The sequence below is a fragment of the Ovis aries genome, chromosome 1 (assembly GCF_016772045.2).
Source record: "Ovis aries strain OAR_USU_Benz2616 breed Rambouillet chromosome 1, ARS-UI_Ramb_v3.0, whole genome shotgun sequence".
Classification (NCBI taxonomy): domain Eukaryota; kingdom Metazoa; phylum Chordata; class Mammalia; order Artiodactyla; family Bovidae; genus Ovis; species Ovis aries.
Window position 1 is genome coordinate 62,206,781 of NC_056054.1, and position 23,164 is coordinate 62,229,944.

Sequence of the window (23,164 nt, forward strand, 5' to 3'; positions counted from 1 at the left end):
TTTTTTGCAATTCTACTAGCAGCGGTGTCATAATTTACTTGACTTTAAACAGCCAAATTTCACTTTGATAAAATGCATGAAATCTAGACTTGTCCACTTGTTACCTGAGTTTGATTATACAGCATTAGCTAATAACAGTCTTCATTTATTGCCTGAAAATAGTACAGATATTTTATTTTCCCATTCTGGTTAGGACTCTAACAATCACAAATAACATTCCTCATACTTAGACCAATTCCTTCTATTATTAATAGTATGCATTGCACTGGCCAAACAGATTAGGAGGGAGACACACATTACTTCATAACAAATCAAGGCTTTACAGCTTACTCTTTTGTGTGTACTGAACAAAACACTTGTCGAATGGACTTAATTTAAATGTTGAGGCACAGCTATTAAAAAATTATCCATAATGCCTTTCTATTTCTGCATGTTTATTCTCCATTAATAAGTGCCTCTCCATTTATATACCTCCCTTCACTAAGATAAAGGGAACATATAACCAGTGACAACATACCAACTTTACACTCTCTAACATATTCATTTCCTACTGAATAAAATAATTAAAGAATAATACAGACATGTATATGGTTCTAGTTCTCCAGATGTACAGTGATTTATATAACATTTTCAGAGATTGAATGATTTTTACCTGATAACTGTATATAGGTATGTTTTTAACATTTCTGTTTACCTGCATTTTTATGATGGCTATTACATATCACTATGAATAGCTAAAAGCTCTTCATTTAAAATTTTCTACAAAAAAAAAGGTCTGATATTTACTTTAAAGGAATGTGTGTGTTAGTCGCTCAGTTGTGTTCAACCCTTTGCAACTCATGGACTGGAGCCCACCAGACTCCTCTGTCCATGGGATTTTCCAAGCAAGAATACTGGAGTGGGTTGCTATTTCCTCCTCCTGGGGATCTTCCCAACCCAGGGATTGAGCCTGGGTGTCTCCTGTGTCTCTTGTATTGCAGGAGGATTGTTTACCTGCTGAGCCATGAAAGGAATGGCGATATTTACTTTAACTTGATATTTAAAACAGTATTAACAGAGAGTGCCATATGCCATTGCAGAATGGATATCTAACTTTTTTCACTGTTTAATTATTCATCCTTCTACTGAAGATGCTTATCCTTACTAAGTCTCCTTGCCTTTTCCCCTTCATTTGCTGTGCTCTTCCTATTCTTAGTGCTTAAGTGTCATGCCTTTTGTTTTTGCCAACCCATTACAGTACTAGGCTAACCTTGAGGTCATCTGGTTTGTGATCCAACCAGGGTAAAACATTTTTGACTCTGTGTTGACCTTGTCTTAATTTGTCTGTATTTTCCAACATTCACCTGCAAAAACCCACCTTTATTTTGTTGCCAGCTGCTTAAAGTTGCTTAACCAAGTCCCCGTTCAAACATTATTTTTGCATTTTCTTAGAAAACATTTAAGAAATCAATTTATAATATTTTATATCTCTGATGGCTCAGACAGCAAAGAATCCACCTGCAATGCAGGAGACCTGGATTGGGAAGATCCCCTGGAGAAGAGATTGGCAACCCACTCCAGTATTCTTGCCTAGAGAAGTCCATGGACAGAGGGCCTGGCGAGCTACAGCCCGTGGGGTTGCAAAGAATCGGACACGGCTGAGCAACTAACACTTTCTTTCAAAAAACCAACTGAAGTATTTTATATCTTTTAGACCAAAATTTCTAAAAAATCAACTTTACTAGCTTTTTAAACTACTGGTGGTGATACGGGTTTCCTATTACATATGCAGATAAAATGGTTACTTTTACCCCCCAAAATTCTGGTTTTCCTAGCACTGCTAATTACCCACCTTCAAAAGAATAAGATGAAAATACAATCTAGAAAGTTGTTAAAAAATTCTCAAAATATAATGATAATTACTAAGAAGCATAATTTTCTTATTTTCTACCAATAGATTTATATTTTTAATCACCACTCTATTAGCTTTTTATCTATAGTATAATTACCTTGGGCATAATTATTTTACTTAATAGAATATATTGGGTATCTAGTTGTTGCCAAGTACTCTGTTATAACCTGGAAGTGTAGAGGTAACCAAAATGTAGTCCTGGACCTCATGAAGCTTAGTCTAGTGAGAAAAATGAACCAAAAAGAATTAGGGAAGGAATTCCCTGGCAGTCCAGCAGTTAGAACTCCAGTACTCTCCCTGCCAAGGGCTCAGGTTCAATCTCTGGCCAGGGAACTAAGATCCCACAAGCTGCACAGCCCCCCAACCGCAAAAAAAAAAAAAAAAAAAAAAAAAAGAATTAGGGAAAATAGATAGCTCTTCCAAAAACAAAAGCCCAGTCCCAAATCGATGTCATAGAAAATGTGATGTAACAAACAGCTAGTCTAAGAATTGTATATTCTCTAAAGCTATTTTCCTATCTATAAAGTGAAAGGGTAGCCTATCATTAATTTTCAATATTCTTAAGACAGCAAGCTAATGTTTTTTTAAAAGCAACTACCTTCTACATACCCAGTACATAAAAAAGATGAAAAGAAGACTGTTTTGATCAAAAGGGAAATGTGTTTCCATTTTGCTCCCTCACCTGCTGCCAATCTAGCCTCAAAGCTGCTTCCAAAGAATTTAGGGTTTTGCCAGAAGAATCTGAAAAGCCACTGGCAGGCTGACTTTTAACTTTCAGTGCCAGTATACCAGGGTTCTAACTGATCACTTTGAAGACAAGATTTTTCAAGAAGAAAAGCTCAAAGTAAATTATATTCAAATTATTAATATAAAGCAAATTATACTGCCCAAAATTAAAAAAATAATAAAACAAAAAGTTAAGGAAGTAAAAAAGAAGGAAGGTAGACAGGAAAGGGTGGAACCAATTCTTTTTATTTCTGGAGTAGGATAAATACCAACAAGGAAAATAAATGGGGTACATGTAGCAAGGACAGTCATTCAGCAAGTAATAGGCTGTGGCCCATTTTCCATGGCACCATCAATTTTCTCAGGCTCAGTAAGTGCACTGTGTCTACCTGATTTATGCCTCTTCTTAAATCCAAAAGCAAGTGATGTAGCAGGCAAGACTAACTCCTATTTCCTCTCAACTTTCTGCCCTATTCTATACTTTGTCTGAGGTATTATAACTGAAGAAAAATAACAAGTTATAGACAAGGGGGCAGCTATTTTTCAATCCAACCACACAAACCTTTGGAATAAGGTGCTATATACTCAGACACAATTGCTTAAGGTTGTTATTGAAATACTGTACAGTGAGTCTCAAATCTGAACCTTTTTTTCCTATAACATACAACATAAATTTTTGCTCCTAAATCCAACACTAAGATGACTGTTACAAAATAATGGAGTGACATTAACCTCTGATACAGAATTAATGATAAAAGAACTCAGATACTGGTAATAAACTTAATAGCTCCAGGCAAGAAAACTTTCATTTGATTAGAATGATAAGATAGCTCCTTTCCCAATTTTTCATGTTTATTAAAATTAAAACAGTTCCAGGAAAAGCTAGGAAACACACATTTAAACCTGAACCCGAGTGATCCCTTATGTTGGGTACCAAATGTAGAAATCAGACTAATTAGAACACCTACATTCAGCACTTTTAACTAATAAATAATACATACTAACTCAGCTAAAATATAATTTGAAAATGATTTTTTAAGCCTGTATTTAAAAGAAAACAAAAATATTAACTTTCCAAATTTAAAAGTTGAAAATTTTAATTAGCTTAATTTTTAACTCACTTTTTAAAATTAATTAGTTTTTTAAAAGACTAAATCAAGCAATCCTTTATACTTTGTGTTTTTTTAAAATACGTGTTTATTTATATTTATTTATTCTTGGCTGTGCTGGGTCTTTGTTGCCACACGTGGGCTTTCTCTAGCTGCAGCGAGCAGGGGCCACGCTCTAGCTGTGGTGCTTGGTATTTCTCACTGTGGCGGCTTCTCTTGTCTCAGAGCATGGGCTCTAGGGCATGCAGGCTTCAGCAGCTGTGTGGCTCAAGAGCTCTAGAGCATGGGCTCAGGAGCTGTGATGCATGGGCTTAGCCATCTTGAGGCATGTAAAATATTCCCGAACCAGGATCAAACCCGTGTCTCCTGCATTGGCAGGCGGACTCCTAGCCTCTGACTCACCAGGGAAGTCCAAGCCTTCTGTACTTTATTTAGTCTATCCTTCTCTCATATACATTAACAAAAGAGGTTTTTTTTGTTGAGTAGCTAAGTTGTATCCAACTCTTTTGTGACCCCATGGCTCCTCTGTCCATGGGATTTCCTAGGCAAGAATTCTAGAGCAAGTTGCCATTTCTTTCTCTAGGAGAACTTCCCGACCCAGGGATCAAACCCACATCTCTTGCATTGCAGGCAGATTCTTTACCACTGAGCCACCAGGGAAGACTAATAAGCACATTTACTGAGGACTGACTTTATGCTAAACTCTCTGTTCATTTCCTTAGATCCTTTATGCCAATCTTCACAACAACCCTAAGGAAGGCACTATTCATACAGAAGCAAACTGAGGCTTAGGAAAGTTTGCCTGAGTCCACACTGCTGGTGAGTGCCACCATCGGATCTGAATCCAAGCCTGACTCCAGGGCCCAGGCACTTTCAACACTGTGTACTGCCCTTAGCATTGAAGTATCTTCACACTTGGTCCTATGCAGGATAGGGGAGGCAAGTGGGAATTACTACCGGGTAAGAAAATTTTAGAACCTAAATACAGGGATCCTTTATAAAGCATCTAATTAAATACATATTCCTTTTAGCTGTGGAAATACTTAAGAGATATGTTAGGAAAATAACTGTCAGCCTTTTCTTATTGAATAAGGGATGGACAAGAAAAACTGAACTGTCCACTCAAGCCTAGACAATTTGAAGAATGACCATGAATACATGAAAGATGTCAGGAAGAACTGATTTAAGTAGAAAAATGAATTCTGCTTTAAATCAGTTGAACTAAAAATGATAACAGTAAAAATCTTAATATTTACTGAGTACCTATTATGTGCCAAGAGCTGTGCTGAGCACCTTATACACATACTTTTTAAAATTTAATCTTCCTATCAATTCTATAAACATATTACTAACCCACATGACAAAAGGTGATACTGAGACTCTAAAATGTTAATGAAGTTGCCCACGGTCAGACTAATAAGGGATACAATCAGGATCCAAACCCAGAGCTTACCAAATCCAAAACGTATACATTGATCTCTATGTCTACAACAGTATCAGTAAAAGCAGAACATTTAAATGGAGAAATCTAAAGGGCAGGTATCAATTCATACTATTTTAAAGAGCAAAATCTAGAAAAGATTTTCTTCAACCATACAGGGGCATATTTAATGATTAGCTAATTCTATCATTGTAGAGATATCATTGTAAGAGAAAAATAATTCCACTGAATCATTTACCTGGCCAGAGTTGAAGTAAGTAGTGAAGAACTTCAATATGTTTTTTAAAATCCAAAGCAGTCGCAAGTTCCTTGGAATCAGTAAAGACTCTGTTGTTATGGGTGGAAGTTTCTTGCCTCTGACTTAATAATACTGGTCCAAAGCACACAGCCAAGTTTTGGCAGGTCATCTTATTCACATCATGATAAGAAGCCACCAATTTCAAATGATCCAACAACATCATTAGAGTTGCCTAAATTGAATTAAATTTCATTTAATACAGTCAAACAGGGATAAATTCAAGGACACAATTTATAGTAGGAAATATAGACAAACAACCTGTCACTTTTTAGAAGGTTGTTTCAAAGATTTACTTTTAAGCTGGATGTTTGAAACTTGAAACACATTTTTTTTTATAAAATGTTACACAGGACACTTAGGTTTTGACAACATAATTTGATTCATAGAATGGTTAAAATATACATTATCTAAAATGCTCATGAATGAATTCCAAATTTTAGCTGGAGTTTCTTAGAAAATATGCCATCAACTTTTTCCTCTCTTCCCTTCTCTAAAAAGATAACAGCAAAGGCTGTGATGAAAAGGGGATTAGGGCAGAATGTTCTTTTTTTTTTTTTTTTAAGTTTTAAAACAACATGAATTTATTCTCTGATAGATTTGGAGGCCAGAAGTCTGAAAGGAGTCTCAGGGAGCTAAAATCAAGGTGTCAGCAGGCAGGGCACACTCCGGCAGAAGCTCTAGGAAAGAATCTGTTTCCTGTCTTTTCCAGGAGCTGTATTCCTTACATTCCTCAACTCAGGGACCCTTCTTCCATTTTCAAAACTAACAATGTAACATCTTCTGATTCTGCTTCCCTCTGTTTTCGTCTGCCTGTAGTCAAATCTCCCTCTCCCCGTCCCTTATAAGGATACTTGTGATTACATTTAGGACCTGCCTTGATAATCCCAGATAATCTCTCCATCTCAAGATACCTATTTGTTTGTTTGTTTTGGCATGCAGGATCTTAGTTTTCATACTATGTCACTTTTTATGTAAGAAAGAATGGGAAATGAGAAAACATGCATGTATCTAATTATTTTTGCAAACAGAAATACAGAAAGCATAAACAAAAAACTAATAAGATTAGGTATCTATAGTTGGCTAAATAATGGCCATCAAAAATATCCAGGTTTTTGTAGATATCATTAAATTAGGTATCTTGAGGGAATTCCTTGGCAGTCCAGTGGTTAGGACTCCCCACTTCAACTGCAGGAGTTACAGAATGTTCATTTTTAAGTTCAGTTAAATCCTGTAGTCATAAATAGGGGGCACCATCTTAAAATCTAGGTTACCGTGGCCAGGTTCTATTGTGATCCAGATTAGGAAGAAGGCCAATGCACTTCTTAATAAATATTTTAAGTAGACAAACAATGGAAAAGGGAAGCATAGAAATGAAAAAAAATTACTGAAAAAAAATTTTTTTTTAATCCTTGAAGAAACCAATAAGGGGAATTTGCTTAAGAAGTGAATGGTTATTTAAGTCTAAGCAATTACGAAAAGAAATGATGTTTTTAATATACTGGTATATGATCAATCATTTAACAAAATAAGCATGTAATTTCCTCTTCATAATTGAAGAAATAAATACCAATAATAACCTGTCACTTTAAAAAGTTATTTTAAAAAATTAAAATGACATATTATCAATATTTCTGGAGCCAAAAGTGACAACTGGATTTGGTGATTAGAAGGTAATTAGTAACCTTGACAAAAACAGATCCACAGAGATGGGGTAGGAAGCCAGATAACAGTTTGTTGAGTAGTAAATGAAGGGTGAAGAAGTGATAACTGCCAGAACAAACATTTGCTCAGTGTTTGGCTATGAAGGGAAGGAATCAGGAGCAAATGGATCTACAGTAGACTACAGTTGATATTCTGAAATCAAAACCAGTCACACACTGGTTAACACAGTTAACACACACACATGACTGGTTAAATATATTAGGCTCAATCTCAATAGCAAACCAAGAAACGCAACCTAAAGTAAGAAATTTTTTTGTCCTTGAAATAAGATCAGCCAAATAATGTAACTGTTAAGTCCCCTCTGAAAAGTAATATGAAAATATGTACTAATACAGCCTCAAAACGTTCACAACATTTAAATCAGCAATTCCACTCTGAAATTCTAATCTGAATAAGTAATTCTAACTGAAAAGAAATCTGTGGACAAATATATACAAATAGGTTCAAAACCTAAATTTTATATAAAACAAATAATGATAAATTGTCAAATCCATTCAGTGGAATACTTTGGAGCCTTTTTAGAAAGAATATTAACAGCATGAGCTTTAAGGCCAGAAAGGCCTAGATTCATATGATAGACTATAACACCCAAAAAGCTACATAATCTTGGGCAAGTGATTTAAATTCCTTGACACTCGAGTCTTCACTCATAAGCAAAATGATACATAATTTTACCTTATATTGATGAAGGAACATTTCTACCCCTTCACCCCACCCTTCTTCTGTTTACCTCTTTGTAGCTATTCCTCTCTCCCACCCAAGGGAACAGAAATTCCTAATCTAACTGGACAGAGAACAGGCCATTCAGATGACTAAAATAAACTAGTTAATTAAGGTATTAGGCTTAAAGTATTTCTATCCACTCTTGGACCTTCCACTCTCACATGATAAGAAATATAGGCAAAGTTGGCCTCATCTGGATAAGCCTGGCCATATTTCTTTCCCTTATTTTCCCTTTTGTTCTAAGGAACAACAGCTAAAGTTAGGCTAAGATTAGTTCTGCAAGCCCAGTCATCCCCTCTCCTGCAGGCATACCAGAAGATACTGGTATGAGATTTAGATCATGGGAAGGGGGCAAATGTGAAGAGACAAGGAGGAAGGAAAGAGTGGTGGTGAGCACAAAGTCTTGAGGCTAAGTCATGTACACAAAACAGTTACCATATTTTAAAAATACTATTAATAAAGGAAATAAACCAAAATGTTAATTATATAGGCTTTAGATATTGATAATTATAAATTCCATTCTTCTTTTCTATACCTTCCTAACTTAATTACAAATATGTCATTTTAATAATAAGATAACAATACTCTTTTAAAACTTATCAGGAGTATTCATGCCTAGGTTAATATCACATGCAAAAGAGAAAAAACTGTTTTCTAGATTTATTCTATTTAAGAATCAGTTTCTAGATTTACACTGTTTAGTCTTCAGCAAAGGTAGAGCTAAAACTCATCAGTGCTACAAATGTCAAATAACTAAAAATTATCTGTAGCTCTGGAGCTAAGTACTCAGTTCATTAAGTATGTGGTTTATTTCAGGAAGAATGTATATCTATGGTGCTTACCTTCTCAACGTCAGGCAGACAATCCAGAAGGCCAAAAGTGTACTGAGAATCACCTGGATCATTCTCACAACCATTTGATGACATTTTCAAAGGATTTTTTGCCATTGCATCTAATACAGCCTCATAAAGCTGCTTTGTTATCAGAGGAGAAGGAAGTTCTCTTAAATAATCCTTAAGAACACCTTCAGAAACCAAACAAACCAGAAATAGATGTCAATTAGTCTTTAGAGTGAAATAATAAAAAGCTGCGGCGAATTTTTTTTCAAAGTATCATTACAGTGAACTTTTAACATTCTGAAAACAATAAAAGCAGAAATGTAAAAAGTACTATAACAAAACACTTGCAATTTGTATTCTTAGAAATTGCTTCATTAATTGACTTTTTGTTTTGAAACCATGCTAATAATGCACATGCATAATATCCAATTATCATATATAGTAGATTTGTTCATAAAGTAAATTCCTTTTATAAAAAGCTCCTTTAAGTCCATATAAAACAAAAGAAAATAAGGCACACTAATATTAATTGCAAATTATTCCAATTATATGGATTTTTAATTTCCAGACTTTTCATAAACCCTTATAAATAAGCGAGCTACATAAATGCAATTCCTCTTAAATACAGAAGATATGGCTTAAACACACATACTGAATAGTCTGGATAATCTCCAATGCTATACTATGGAAGAAAAAAATCATTTCTAAAACCAAAACCCAAGAACAGAAAACAACAAACGTGCCACTATAATAGGAATGAGGTAAGTCTATTTCAAACACACCACAAATAGTTATGAACTAAGAGGTGATATAGCTATAGTAGAGGAAACAGGAAAGGATAATAGCTGTTACATATAAGGAAGGTAGGTTAAGATACTAGCTAAAGGATAGAGTGTGATCGCAAGAAAAAAAATTGACATTTCTGACAGCAAAAACCTAAATATAGACAATACTGATTTAGAAAATGCTCTCAGCTTAGCTGAGAACTTAGTTTGAGGGCTTAATTTGAATTTAAGTGAAAGTGAAAGGCACTCAGTCATGTCCACCTCTTTGTGATCCCATGGACTATACAGTCCAGAGAATTCTCCACCAGAATACTGGAGTAGGTAGCCTTTCCTTCTCCAGGGGATCTTCCCAACCCAGGGATCGAACCCAGGTCTCCCACATTGTGGGTGGATTCTTTACCAGCTGAGCCACAAGGGAAGCCCAAGAATACTGGAGTTGGTAGCCTATCCCTTCTCCAGTGGATCTTCCTGACCCAGGAATCAAACCGGGGCCTCCTGCATTGCAGGTGGAGTCTTTACCAACTGAGCTATAAGGGAAGCCCAATTTGAATTTAAACATGATCATAAAGGAAGTTTCCCATCTGATAAATCTTTTAAATTTTGATAATACTATGGCTCATAAGAATTCTTGGCGGGAAATTCAGGTTCAATTCCTGGTTCGGGAAGATCCCCTAGAGAAGGAAATGGCAACCCATTCTAGTATTCTTGCCTGGGAAATCCCATGGGCAGAGAAGCCTGGTGAGCTACAGTACTTGGGGTTCCAAAATAGTCAGATGTAATTAAACAACACAACAATGGTTCATTAGTTTCTTATGCATCCTTCCAGCTTTTGCTTATGCAGATATAAATACTAATAACATTATTATTTGTTCTCCTTTATTACATAAAAGACAGCATATATACTTTTTCATTTAACATTTCATCCTTGCTATGTGCTGTGCTTAGTCACTCAGTCATGTCTGACTCTTTGCGACCCCATGGACTGTAGTCTGCCAGGCTCCTCTGTCCATGGGGATTCTCCAGGTGAAAATACGGAATCGGTTGCCATGCCCTCCTCCAGGGAATCTTTGCAATGCAGGGATCAAACCCAGGTCTCCTGCATTGCAGGCAGATTCTTTACCAACTGAGCCACCAGGGAAGCCCCAAAATACTGCAATGGGTAGCCTATCACTTTTTCAGGGGATCTTCCTGACCCAGGAATCAAACCGGGGTCTCCTGTACTGCAAGTGGATTCTTTAGCAGCTGAGCTACCAGGGAAGCCCTATCCTTGCCATAACCCTTGCCATATTTTCAGTACACAGAAATTTTCTTCAAACGTTTTTACAGCCATATCACAGTATTCCAATGTATGGATGCCCCACATTTTGATCTAGTCAGTGGCTACAGATACTTGTATTCTTTCTAATCTGTTATTTCACAACATGCTATAATGAATAACCTTGCACATCATCATTTTGTATATACGCAGGTATGTTGGTAGGACAAATTCCAAAACAGGACCACTGAATCAAAAATATATTTGTCATTCAGAGGAAAAAGGATGTTTCCTAGGTCTGGGGCTTCAGCATCTAAGTGAATAATAGTGCTATTACTTGAAACGGGGGAAAGGAGGAAAACCATGCTTTAGAGGATAGAAAAGAGTTTGATTTTGAACGTATTAAGCTTAAGTTATCTATGGGACATTCAAGGCTACTGGATATAAAAATCTGAGACTCAGGAAAAAGATGGCTGGAGACACAGATCTGAGAATGATCAACTTAAACATGATAACTAGAACCTCGGGAATGACTGAGATTATCAAGGAGGAGAGAGAAAGAGAGAAAGAAAGTGAAGTCGTTCAGGCGTGTCCGACTGTTTGTGACTCCATGGACTGTATAGCCCGCCAGGCTCCTCTGTCCATGGGATTTTTCAGGCAAGGATACCAGAGTAGGTTGCCATTCCCTTCTCCAGGGGATCTTCCCAACCCCAGGATTGAACCCAGGTCTCCCACACTGCAGGCAGACTCTTTACCGTCTGAGCCACCAGGGAAGCCAAGGAGGTAATATAGAGTGATATGAGAAGGCCTAATAATAGGAGAAAATGATGAAGAACATCAATCAGCTCTTTTTAAAAAAAAATTTTTTTCTTTAAAAAAACTTATTTTTAATGGGAGGATGATTGCTTTACAATGTTGTATTGGTTTCTGCTGTATAACAATATGATTCAGCTACAAACATATATCCCTCTCACCCCGCCCCCATCCCAGTCTTCAATCAGCTCTTACGTGGTCATCAGGAAGAAGATTTTCCAAAGGTGACTAGGGAAGAACGGCTAAAGAAGTGTGAACGGTAAGTAGAGGCGGGGTGGGGGTGGGGAGCAGGACAGGAAAATATGCTATCAAGGCAGTAAAGGAAAGAATGTTTCAAGAAAGAGTTTAAGGTATCAGTTGATACCCAATAATAATTAGATTAGATAAGAAGAGTGTACTAGATCGGTCATTTGTATGTTAAAGTCATTCAGAATGATGGCAGGACTTCAGCTGGAAATCTAACCATAGGTAAGATATTAAAGTCTTTAGTGAATAAATGAAAATGCTCAAGTATTCTGATGATGATACTAAACAGGAAAGAGGAGGTACAAGACTGTGCTGTGAGCCTCCAAAAAACCTTATTCCTTAACATAGCATAACTTCCTACTCCATAGTAAAAAGGTAACAAGATGGAAATGCAGGAAGGAACCAAGAGAATACTGACCAAACTTTTTCTCTGATATACACAAAGAGATACAATATATATATATTGCTTGGCATATAATAATAATCAATACCTGTTAGATATACAGTGATATTCCCATTCCTTAACTTTTATCATGTGATCTTTACTACTATCCTTAGTTTCCCACAATGAAGAGAAACATTCAGTTTAAAAAGAATCTACAACTAGAAAGTGAAAATGCAATTTTCTGTAGCTGCCAAACAAAGACACTACTAAACCTTTAGGGCATAATTTTTTTTTAAGGTTCCATATTTGTTCCTTGACAAAACAAGACTTGTTAGTTCTCATAAAACTCAATATGTCCTGGTAATTTGAGACTTGTCCTATAATGCAATTATATTAAATTAAAATCTAAAAGATCTCCAGAAAAGATAACTTTATAACTTAGTGAAAATATATGTCAAATATCATTATACTTTATGAGTAATATACTAAACAACCATTAATATAAATGGAATTTTAAATGGATCCAGATTTTAAATGGATTCAAGATTACTAACTCCACTATAATTTTAAGGCAAATAAGGGAGAATTATTATAACAAACATTGAGCACTTAGAGTATGCTCAGCATATTATGTTCAATGAAGTAAAGGTTATTATTGCTTTTCTATTAGTAAATGCAGACAAACTTCACAGGAAAAATAAAGGATTTTATAAAATGATACAGAGAGGAAGTATTTATAGTACATTGTGACATATAAGATATAACGACTCATAAACCTAGAAATTGACCATATGGTCTTAATTCAAAAACTTAGTGATAGACAGAGGCATCTTAAAACCATTTTGCCTTCTTAACACTTTGGGACATAAAAAACATAAGATAATAACTTTGTGGTGACAATCTTTAATGCTACAGAAGCTACTTAAAAAAAGACTTGGGGGACATTTATGATGAAGTTTATTTAATGAAACACAGTATATCTTTCATCATGTACTTGAAGCAGGCAATTATTGGTAAATAAAGAACTGGTTCCAGTTACATCTCTTAAGCTGCCCTGTATTAGTTGCTGCTGCTGCTGCTGCTGCTAAGTCACTTCAGTCGTGTCCGATTCTCTGCGACCCCATAGACGGCAGCCCACCAGGCTCCTCCGTCCCTGGGATTCTCCAGGCAAGAACACTATTAGTTAGGTACTATGAAATCATATGCCTCTTGCCTTCAGGCACAAGGACCAACTACACAGGAAGATTCTACTCATCCCTGTGATGCAATACAGGCATCACCACACTGGAAAAAAAAGGGCATTCTATCTCTGAAACTACATCTGTTTCTCAGAGACTGGTTTGAAGTACCTATATTGTATTAATTCTCAATCACAAAATTCACCATTCTCTCTGTCTAAAACTTTAATAATCACTAAATAATAAATACTAACTACTGACTTTTCTATTATCATCTCTTAAAACTATGAATAGATTTTACACCTTAAATTTTGCACCTGATTGAAAAAATTCTGGTTTGTCTGGAGTACTTCATTCTGTCTTCCAGACAAACCAATCACTAAGAACACATTAAACTGTGAGTAAAGTCTATTATCCACTCCATTAATATCTTTTTTAGACCTATTGAACTGTTAATTATATTTCAAAGTTTACTTAGCAATGTGAGCTCACATGGAACAAACACATGAGGCAACACTATTACTGGCCAACTCCCCAAATTTTGAGCCATGATGAGCCCCTGTGTATAATTTATTGCAATTCCAATGGTATTTCTCAGACAAAACTTAAATCATTCCATTGGCTTTTTATCAAGAAAGAAAAGAGCTCTTGGTTCTTCTGAAAAACAACTTTACTGAAACGGAATACAAAGAATAAAGCCAAGAAATATCTAATTCATAAACTATGGAAACTCTCAACTTTAGAAAAGAATGCTTCTATAAATCTAATATTCATTGATCTACTGTCATATCTTCTGCATATGCTGCAAATTTCTGACAATTCAAACCACATCACTTCATCTTCTTAAACTGTACACATTTGGCATAATTTTTACCTCTAAGCCAAGGCTTCAACTAAGACAAAACCTCTTTTTATTCAGAATGTAATTTTCTGAGAACTGATATTTATAAAATTTCTCCTTAATAAATTCAAAAATGAGTCTTTTGCTGATTCTATTAATTATATACTACTAAGGGGGAAAAATCTACCTTTTTGTAGAAATGACCCATTTTTTAGTAGAAATAATAAACCTTCTTCCTTTAGAAAAATAAAAGTAACCATTATTTCTGGTTTGCTAAAACTTACAGGAAAAAAAGTGCTTTGGTTTGTCTTCTTTTAGAATTAAAATGCTTGGGATCAAACTTAGTATCTAAGAATATATATTAAATAATCTATGAAAATACAGTCATTCAGAGTTCAGAGATTGGGAAGCTCAAACATTTGGAAAGTCTCAATGCTAAAAGTTGTCTTTAAGGATTCCAATCATTAAAAATCTCTTTAATATGTGCAAGTTGAGCCCTCCTCAAATTCTCACCTAGACAACTGTGTGCAAAATAAGAAAGCAATTTAGAAGAGAAAAACAAATATTGTTAGAGCAAGGGAAAAAATGGTAGTTGACAATAGAGAGAAGAGAAAGACTATCAAAATACACAGACAATCTGGAAATACATACCAAGGCATCTGTAGGTGAAAGGATGTGATATCTGAGATTATGGTTCAAAATAGTCCAAGTGTGGGGAGAATCAAATGAGGGGTATAAATGAGACAGGTTTGGTCATTATGGAAGCCAGATGATGGACAAAGAAGGTTTATCATAGTATTCTATGCTTGAAAACTTTGCTAATAAAAAGTAAAACAACAACAAAAAACAAACATGGAATTATAAGCCAACAGTCCCCAAATATTGATTAGTTATAAAAAATCTCCTAAAGGCCTTTTTTTCTGTTCTCATCTCATATGATCTCTCCACAGAATGACACTGCATCACACCTTGCTGTGAAAACTCTATTGTTTCTTGTTTCCCAAAGTTTCTGACTCCTTTCCTCTCAATCCCTTTAGATGTTTCTTCTTTCTTTGCCTGCCTCCAAAGTTTTGAAATCCTCAAAGTTCTGGACTTTTGAAACTTTACAGACAATTGGAAGGTGTTAACTATAACTAGTGCCAATAACCATCAAATTGCCATTTTCATCACTCAGGGCTTTGGAAGAGTATTTGCAATGCTGTACATTGGACTGTATTCATCACCTGGGCAAATAACAGACCCCTCACATTCTACTACATCCTCTCCTTAGCTGCAGATAAGCACTTTCAACTTTGCTTGATGTATCCACTGAGATCTCCGACTGGTACCTCAAGTTCAATATATGTTTGAAAAGAAATCCAATTCATAATCTTTTTCTACATTTCTCCACCAAAAACAGTAGTTTTCTCTTATTTCTGCTAATGGAATCCAATCAACCAGGTGTCAAAGTCATGTTTTTCTGGGCCCTCCCTGTCTTCATCCACTTTCAATTCTATTCCTTCCTGCTATTGCTACTGCTGTAAGATGCCATCTGCTCTCATTACCTCTTTGCTGAGACTATTGCCAAGCCTTCCTAACTGGTTTTCGTTCCTCTTCTATCTTCTTATTTCAATCATTCGCACAGACTTGCCAGATAAGTATTCCTGCAGACTATCTCTGAAGATTTCATTCCTCTGCTCAAAAATCTTTGGATTCCCTCTGCCTAGTAAATAAATCTAAATTCTCTAACCAGACAGTCAATGCCCCTTATATTACCTATGCTCCAGTCAAACTGAACCTGATGGCACTTTATTTATCCCTCCATGAAGACAAGGTACCCTTTTCCTTCTGTTAGCTACTGGAGCTATTTTAATGTAGGCCTTACTTCCTTCCAAAGGTTGGCTGTTTGAGAAAAGGGACCATATCTTGGTACCTCCCCACAGAAAAGAACACAGTAGTGTTTGTGAAAGAAGGAAAAAAAGACTTCAGAATAATACCAAAACCGTATTTCAATTCTCCTTCCTGCAGAGGTAGTCTTTCAGAATGTATACATAAAAATAACATCTATTTATTACCTGTTATTACATTTATATCTGGGTATTGGCTTTCACACAGACCAACAGCTTTGCTATCCCTCTCAAAAGCCTCTCGAAGTTCTTTCTTGACTGCTGCCGAGCCACATAATCGGTATAGGCCTACTACCTAGAAATAAAATTATCGCCACATTACGGTAAATTGGATAAAGAGAAAATATAAGAGCACAGTATGTATAAATCACATGACTTTGGCAATCTTATATATTCTGATGGCATTTAATTAAAAATATCTCAAACATAAGCTTCTGAAGTCTCACCACAGACTATACTGATTGTAGTTACATGGTTTAATATAAATTTTATATTCTTTCATTTAAATTCAAATGATATACCTGTAGTACTAGCTATAATATCTTAAGCAAAGACACAATCCCTTCCTTTTAATTTTATACACTCAACCAATATCTCCATGGGTGCCCTTTTACATCTTTTGCTCCAGATTGAAGTAATACAGCACAACAGCTAATCAAAGATTTTGGATTCATAAAGCCCCACACTATCACTCCTTGCTTGGTGAATTTGGGCAAGTTTTTTAATTTGTTTAATACTCAGTTTATTTTTAAAACCCAAAACCTCAGTTTATTTTTTTTAAGTATATATTTGAAATAAGGTTCCAGGAAACTATTTCTGTAAAGTTATCTTTTAAAGTTTCTTGGGAAGAAATGAAAACAAATCTAGGATTTTTTAAACTTATCAAATGAATTGATTATAAAGCACTGAAGGAAATTCAGTGGAAATAATATATTAAAGGGGAAAATAAAACTTCTAGTTCAAAATGTATTTATGATGCAAAGACACCACTCAATCTCCCTTCAATCTACATTAAAAAGAATTGTTTTTTAAACATTGTTAGTTCAATATAAATTCACTAAGAGGAAATCAACATGGTATCTTAAAGAGAAAACAGCCTGATTAAGCAACTGGGGCCTTTTAAAAGAAAAAAATCTTCATGAAAATTGAGGAAAGTGGTCGTCATCTATATTTCTACATCAAAGACTATTTAGAAGTTCAGTCACCTTGAATTGAAAGATTGGATAAAGATTACTTCAAGACAGAAATAAAGTGAAAACACACAAGGTGATCCCTAAGGATCTGAACTAGAAATCATTTAAAAATATTAAAAATGATCTGGAGGAAGAAAGCAAATAAAATTTACAGGTTTACTTATGACACTAACCTCTTATGAATTATTAAATAACTGATAGGCTACACTACAAAAGGTGAGTCTTAATATAGGAAAGTGTCAGTAATGGATCCACAGAAATGTTATCCAAAATATTTGAGATGACAAGCACTCAGAATTAACTTAAAGATAATAGAGAATCTACAACTACTTCTAAGAGAAGGTAGTTCAAGGTGCTGCTGAATTTGAAAGGATCAACAGGATATGGGAAACCAAGGAATGTACTAGGAATAAAATTCAAATGTCCTATTCTTCTCCACATTCACGGTATATTCACAGTGACAATAGCAGGTGTTAGTTACAACATCAAGAGAAAGAAAATCAGAATGGCAAATGATCCAGAAAATGAAACTAAAATATTAAACAGGATCAAAGGAAACACTACAACATTAGAAGAAACCAACTTGAGTAGAGCCCTTCTAGTGTCACAAACTTAGAGTGTCACAAAAATCTCATAAAGATGCATCCTCTTAAGCTTGAGAAAGATGCACACAGAACAAATTAAAGAAAGTAATACTTCAATAATGAGTGATACTTTAAAGGAATGTGTTATCCCAAAAGCTGATATTACAAACATAGTTTTTAAAAGTGAATAAAAGAAGGAAGATATACTATACATACATCAGGGAGGAATATTTTAGGGTATATTCCTTAACTTCAGAGGCTGATTTCCTGAATCAAACACTTGAAGTACATGCTTGATGCCTCTAGTAAGGACAGAATCTAAACTGGACGGACCATGAGTATGATTTCTATACTAATCTTTTCCCACTCGAAGCAGGAGATGTATGATAGTAGCCTTCCAAGTATTTGGAAAAATATCACAAACTATTTTAGTATGACTATTGAAACCTAATTGTCATGGTTAAAAAAAAAAGGAATACTGACTAGAAAGGTAAACAAAATTAAAGCAGTATGCTGGTTTATAAAACACAGGCACATATCAGCTTCTTTCTGTATGTGTATTGGGGTGGAACAGGGAGAAGCAAAAGAGACAAAACAAGAAAAGGCATTTAAAAAGAACTGTTTCAAACATACAACTGTAAATCTTACTTTTTATTTCACAGGAAATAATTTCTTATTAAAATAAATCTTTCTAAACTTTATAGAAATAAAGCATTCCTAAAAAATATTTTCTTGGCATTTAACATCACTTACAACAGTCTTATCTACTTGCTCTTTATGAAATATTTTCAGAAAATAGACTGTAAAAGTATAGTGCTACTTGAGTTACTTATGGGGCATCCCTGGTGGCTCAGACGGTAAAGAATCTGCCTGCAATGCAGGAGACCGGGGTTCAATCCCTGAGTCAGAAAAGTCCCCGAGAGGAGGAAATAGCTACCCACTCCAGTATTCTTGCCTGGAGAATTCCATGGACAGGCTACATTTCATGGGGTCTCAGAGTCAGACACTACTGAGCAACTAACACACATTTTAATGTACAATTGTAAAAGACTTTAGCTTTATTTAAAGCCTGCCTAACTTCTAGTATCTCTATATGCTCCCTGGGAAAAAATATGGAGGGAAAATAGACACCCTTAAGAAAAGAGTAACTGGACCAAAAGCTGGATTCTAAAGGCCTCACTTCCACCCAGACAACACAAACTCAACTTGATAGAATCACATATCTGAAGGAGGTTTCAAAAATTCAAATGTCCTACCTCTCTGCTTCAAGAAGTTACTACATCTATTTTTATTAATATAAGCAGAAAAGACTCACAGAAATTAAGTGACTTGCCCAACATCACACAACAATGGATGAGAAACCAGAATCTAAGTTTCCTGTATCTTTATACCAAACTCCATTAAGTTAAGAGGTTTCTATAGTTTCCATGTTAAATTCAAGGTAGGTTATTTAACATTTGCTTCTATATTCTTCTAAAGAAATTATATTTCAGATTTTATGGTATTCATCCTTGGTATTTTTGATCAATGTTATAAATTCTGATAGCACTAAAGCAAAACACTTTAGTAATGATTCTAAGGCTCATTTTGTTTTGCAAAAGATTAGTATAAATAATTACTTGTACCTCATATTAATATCCTCAGTGATACACTGCTTCTCATTGTCATTCTACAAGTATTAATGAAATAAAGATAAGGTCTGGTGGCGGTGGTTTAGTCACTAATTCGTGTCCAACTCTTGCAACCCCCTGAACTATAGCCCACCACGCTTCTCTGTCCATGAGATTTCCAAGAAAAGAATACTGGAGTGGGTTGCCATTTCCTTCTCCAGGGGATCTTCCCAACCCAGGGATTGACCCAGAGTCTCCTGTATCTCCTGCATTTGGCAGGTGGATTCTCTACTGCCTGAGCCACCAGGAAAGCCCAAAAAATAGGGTCTACCAACTGGTTAACATTTACATGAAAGTAAGTATCAGTCATGTCCGACTCTTTCTGACTGCATGGACTAAGGTTCACCAGGCTCCTTTGTCCGTGGAATTCTCCAGGCAAGAATAGTGAAGTGGGTTGCCATTTCCTTCTCCAGGGGAATTTCCCGACCCAGGGATCGAACCCAGGTCTCCTGTATTACAGGCAGACTCTTTACCGTCCGAGCCACCAGGGAAGCCCATCTTGTTACAAATAGCACCAGGTTTTTTGTTTGTTCTAATGAACTGCTTTTACCTTCTTTAAAAGGAAAAGAGAATGAGATGTGCTTTTATTAGTAGGACTTCTCCTTATCCACCATGCTATTCCCAAAGGTAAGACATGGATAAGCTTACGCTTTCCAAAGCGTGGAACTAAGGTAGAACAGGAAATAAGGGCAGGGAGTTAATTTTAGGAGTGAAACAGGGTTATAAGATTCACTGTTGAACTCTCCATCAAAGGAAAGTCAAACCATGCAGAAACATTCCTTAAACAAATTAGTCTTAGTCCATGTTATTAGCTCTGGCTTTTCCTAGGAATGTCACTGTAAAATGCCATGTCTTCATCTCAAAGTATCCATGCAGCCCTGCATCAAACATAAAGAACCATCTAGCATGCTTTCAATCATTGACAACACAGGTTAAGGCATAAATTATATCCTAAACAATAATGTAATAAAAATAAGGAATAGGAATGATAAAAAGTCTAAATTAGATTTTTTAAACTTACCTTGAACTCCTTCTCCTAAGACTTACTATAAATAAATTGAATTAATTACTCAGATAGACAGATAAGGGGGCAATAGAGAAACACAGTAAACTAATACCTGGCAGCCTCTCTTTTCAATTTCCATAATACATTTCTGAATCAGGAGTGGTACCATCAAGCCTATATTTTCTTTCTCTACAACTTTTCGAATATCAACACCAAATATTACTGGCTCACGATTTATATCTAGCCCATGAAGTGAATTCTCCCACTGTTCCAAAAGAGTCACCTTCACGTAAATAAGTCCTCTAGGTTCAAGTTTGACAGCCAGTTGATGTGTCTTTGTCACTCGGAATAAGGTGGGAAGAACAACAGTTCCATGACAACACACTCGGTTTTTCCTTGGAGTGGGTTCCCAACTAAACACTACTAATTTCAAATGCTGTGCATTTTCAATTTCTATGTTGAAAGTGTGATCCATGTCTAAAAACGTTGTTCGACATGTGAGCAAAGCTGTTCTGGCTTTGTTCACTGAATCTACCTGAATTGCACAAAAGACATCTTTTGAGTCTATCCGAGGTGGTTTTAAATCCTCAGCACCATAGAAGTGCACACTCATGAGCCCAGATATGTACTGTGAACACTTAGGTTGATCAGAAAAGCTGTAATGTCTAAAAGCATCAATGTCTATTTCATTCTTGCTGCCGCTATTTGGAATTATGTCTTTTCCTTTTGCAAATTTGTTTTCAGATCCATATTTGCTAGATTTGGCTATCAGTTCAGGTGAATCTCCATCACTGAGGTAACCACCTTTGCAGGAATACTTAGAACTCACGGAGGTTTTCTTCTGATAGCTGGGCTGAGAAGACACACTGGTATCAAGATGGTACCGACTTATCACATTCCTCTTAGCAGCTGTAGTTGTATTCCCAGAAGGTAGAATAACAGCATGATGAATCTCTTGACAGTTACATTTAGACAAAGAAGGAGTATTATCTGGACTGTTCGCATAATTCAAGGTTCCTTTAACACTCAGTTTTCGGCTAAGTTCTGGCAACTTTTTCATTTTCATGGAAAGTTTCCTCACAGTTCGTGGAGATTTTATTTTATCCGGGAAAGACCAATTCATTGAACTGCCTTTTTTCACTGGGCTAGGGCTTGGTGAAGACGGTTCCATAACTCCCAAATCAGTCTTGTTTGTAGCAGCTATACTCCCAGGACCTTGAAAAAAATAAATAAATAAGGTGATATGTTTCTATTTCTTTTTACTTTATAAACCACAAATTTAACAAGCTCTCATATGGACAGAAATTCTTCCCTGTTTCATCTTAATGGTGAGGTTTAGTCAAAAGTTTAGCTGAATTCCCATTACCAAGTTTAAGCAGAATATCAAGATCTACAAAAGGCTTATGGTGGAAAGAAACATCCCCCTCTTCATCTGCTTTTCTATTCTGAAGGTTTGGAAGGAAGGTAATATAGGTTCCTTTTAAATCTGTCCCACGGCAATATACTTATAACTGTAAACAGTGGATATCAAAGAAAACTAGGGAAATTTTCTATTTTAATGTGTTCACCAATTTTCACATTTCCTACTTTAATATATTTATTTAGAAATTTCACCTATTATGAGAATGATTGATAAAATGCATTTTCTTATAATTTTCAGTTTCTATAAAGAATAAAGTATAAAACGCTTTCAATTTTTTCTCCACAAAAATTGCTTTATTTTTTTCTGAATGTCAAAGTTACTCAGGCTTACAATAAAAAGTTTTTCTAAAAATTTAAAAAGCACAAAAAAAACCAGTCCATATCACCAAAAGATTAATCATTGTAAAACTGTACTACCAGGAGATTAATCATGGTAATATAACAGTGAAAATTATATTAAAAGTAGCTCCAACTCTTTGCAACCCCATGGACTGTAGCTTACCAAGCTCCTCTGTCCATGGGATTTTCCAGGCAATAGTACTGGAGTGGATTGCCATTTCCTTCTCCAGAGGATCTTCCTGACCCAGGGATTGAACCCGGGTCTCCCGCATTGTAGACAGATGCTTTACCGTCTGAGCCACCAGGGAAGTCTATTATTATTTTTAAATTATAATATTTATTATTAAAAATAATACCTGTCAACTTTTACTGAGCTAGACAAAGTATGAAAACTTAATTTAATAATTAATATGCACAGAACCTCATTTAACTCTCATAATAACCTTACGAGTTAAGAGACCATTCTCCAGATGAGGAAACTGATGCATGAGCTGTCTAATTTGTCTAAAATCACTTCTGGTAAGTGGAAGAATAAGGACTCATATCTGAAAACAGGCTTTCAGAATCTGTGCTCTAAAATACTATACTTGCAGTCTCTCCATCTTTTTAAACATTTTTCTGTCCATACATATACATCAAATTGACTTTCAAAGACCTTTTTTCAACTATTATTAAGAAGTTAAAGCATTCCACTTAACCTTAAACTTTTAATTCTCAGTTAAAAAAAAAAGGATGTGTAAAGGGTAATCAATTTCATTGAAAATCTGAATATTTCCTAGTAAGTTTTCAAATTAATACAGCAAATTGAAAGT

General features: G+C 35.5%; 1 protein-coding gene across 2 annotated transcripts in view; it reads right to left on the reverse strand.

The window, feature by feature from the left end:
- SYDE2 (synapse defective Rho GTPase homolog 2) overlaps positions 1–23,164 on the reverse strand; it is a 43,880-nt gene that overhangs the window by 5,978 nt on the left and 14,738 nt on the right. The window contains exons 3-7 of one of the 2 annotated variants that reach the window (XM_042250527.2): positions 20,704–21,806; positions 16,307–16,433; positions 8,753–8,934; positions 5,406–5,637; positions 105–152 (exon numbers count right to left, since the gene is read on the reverse strand). In XM_042250527.2, coding sequence (XP_042106461.1) covers positions 142–152; positions 5,406–5,637; positions 8,753–8,934; positions 16,307–16,433; positions 20,704–21,806 — 1,655 coding nt within the window. In that variant the 3' untranslated portion in view covers positions 105–141. The remainder of the gene's footprint in view (positions 1–104; positions 153–5,405; positions 5,638–8,752; positions 8,935–16,306; positions 16,434–20,703; positions 21,807–23,164) is intronic. The other variant, XM_004002146.6, reaches the window with a different exon arrangement.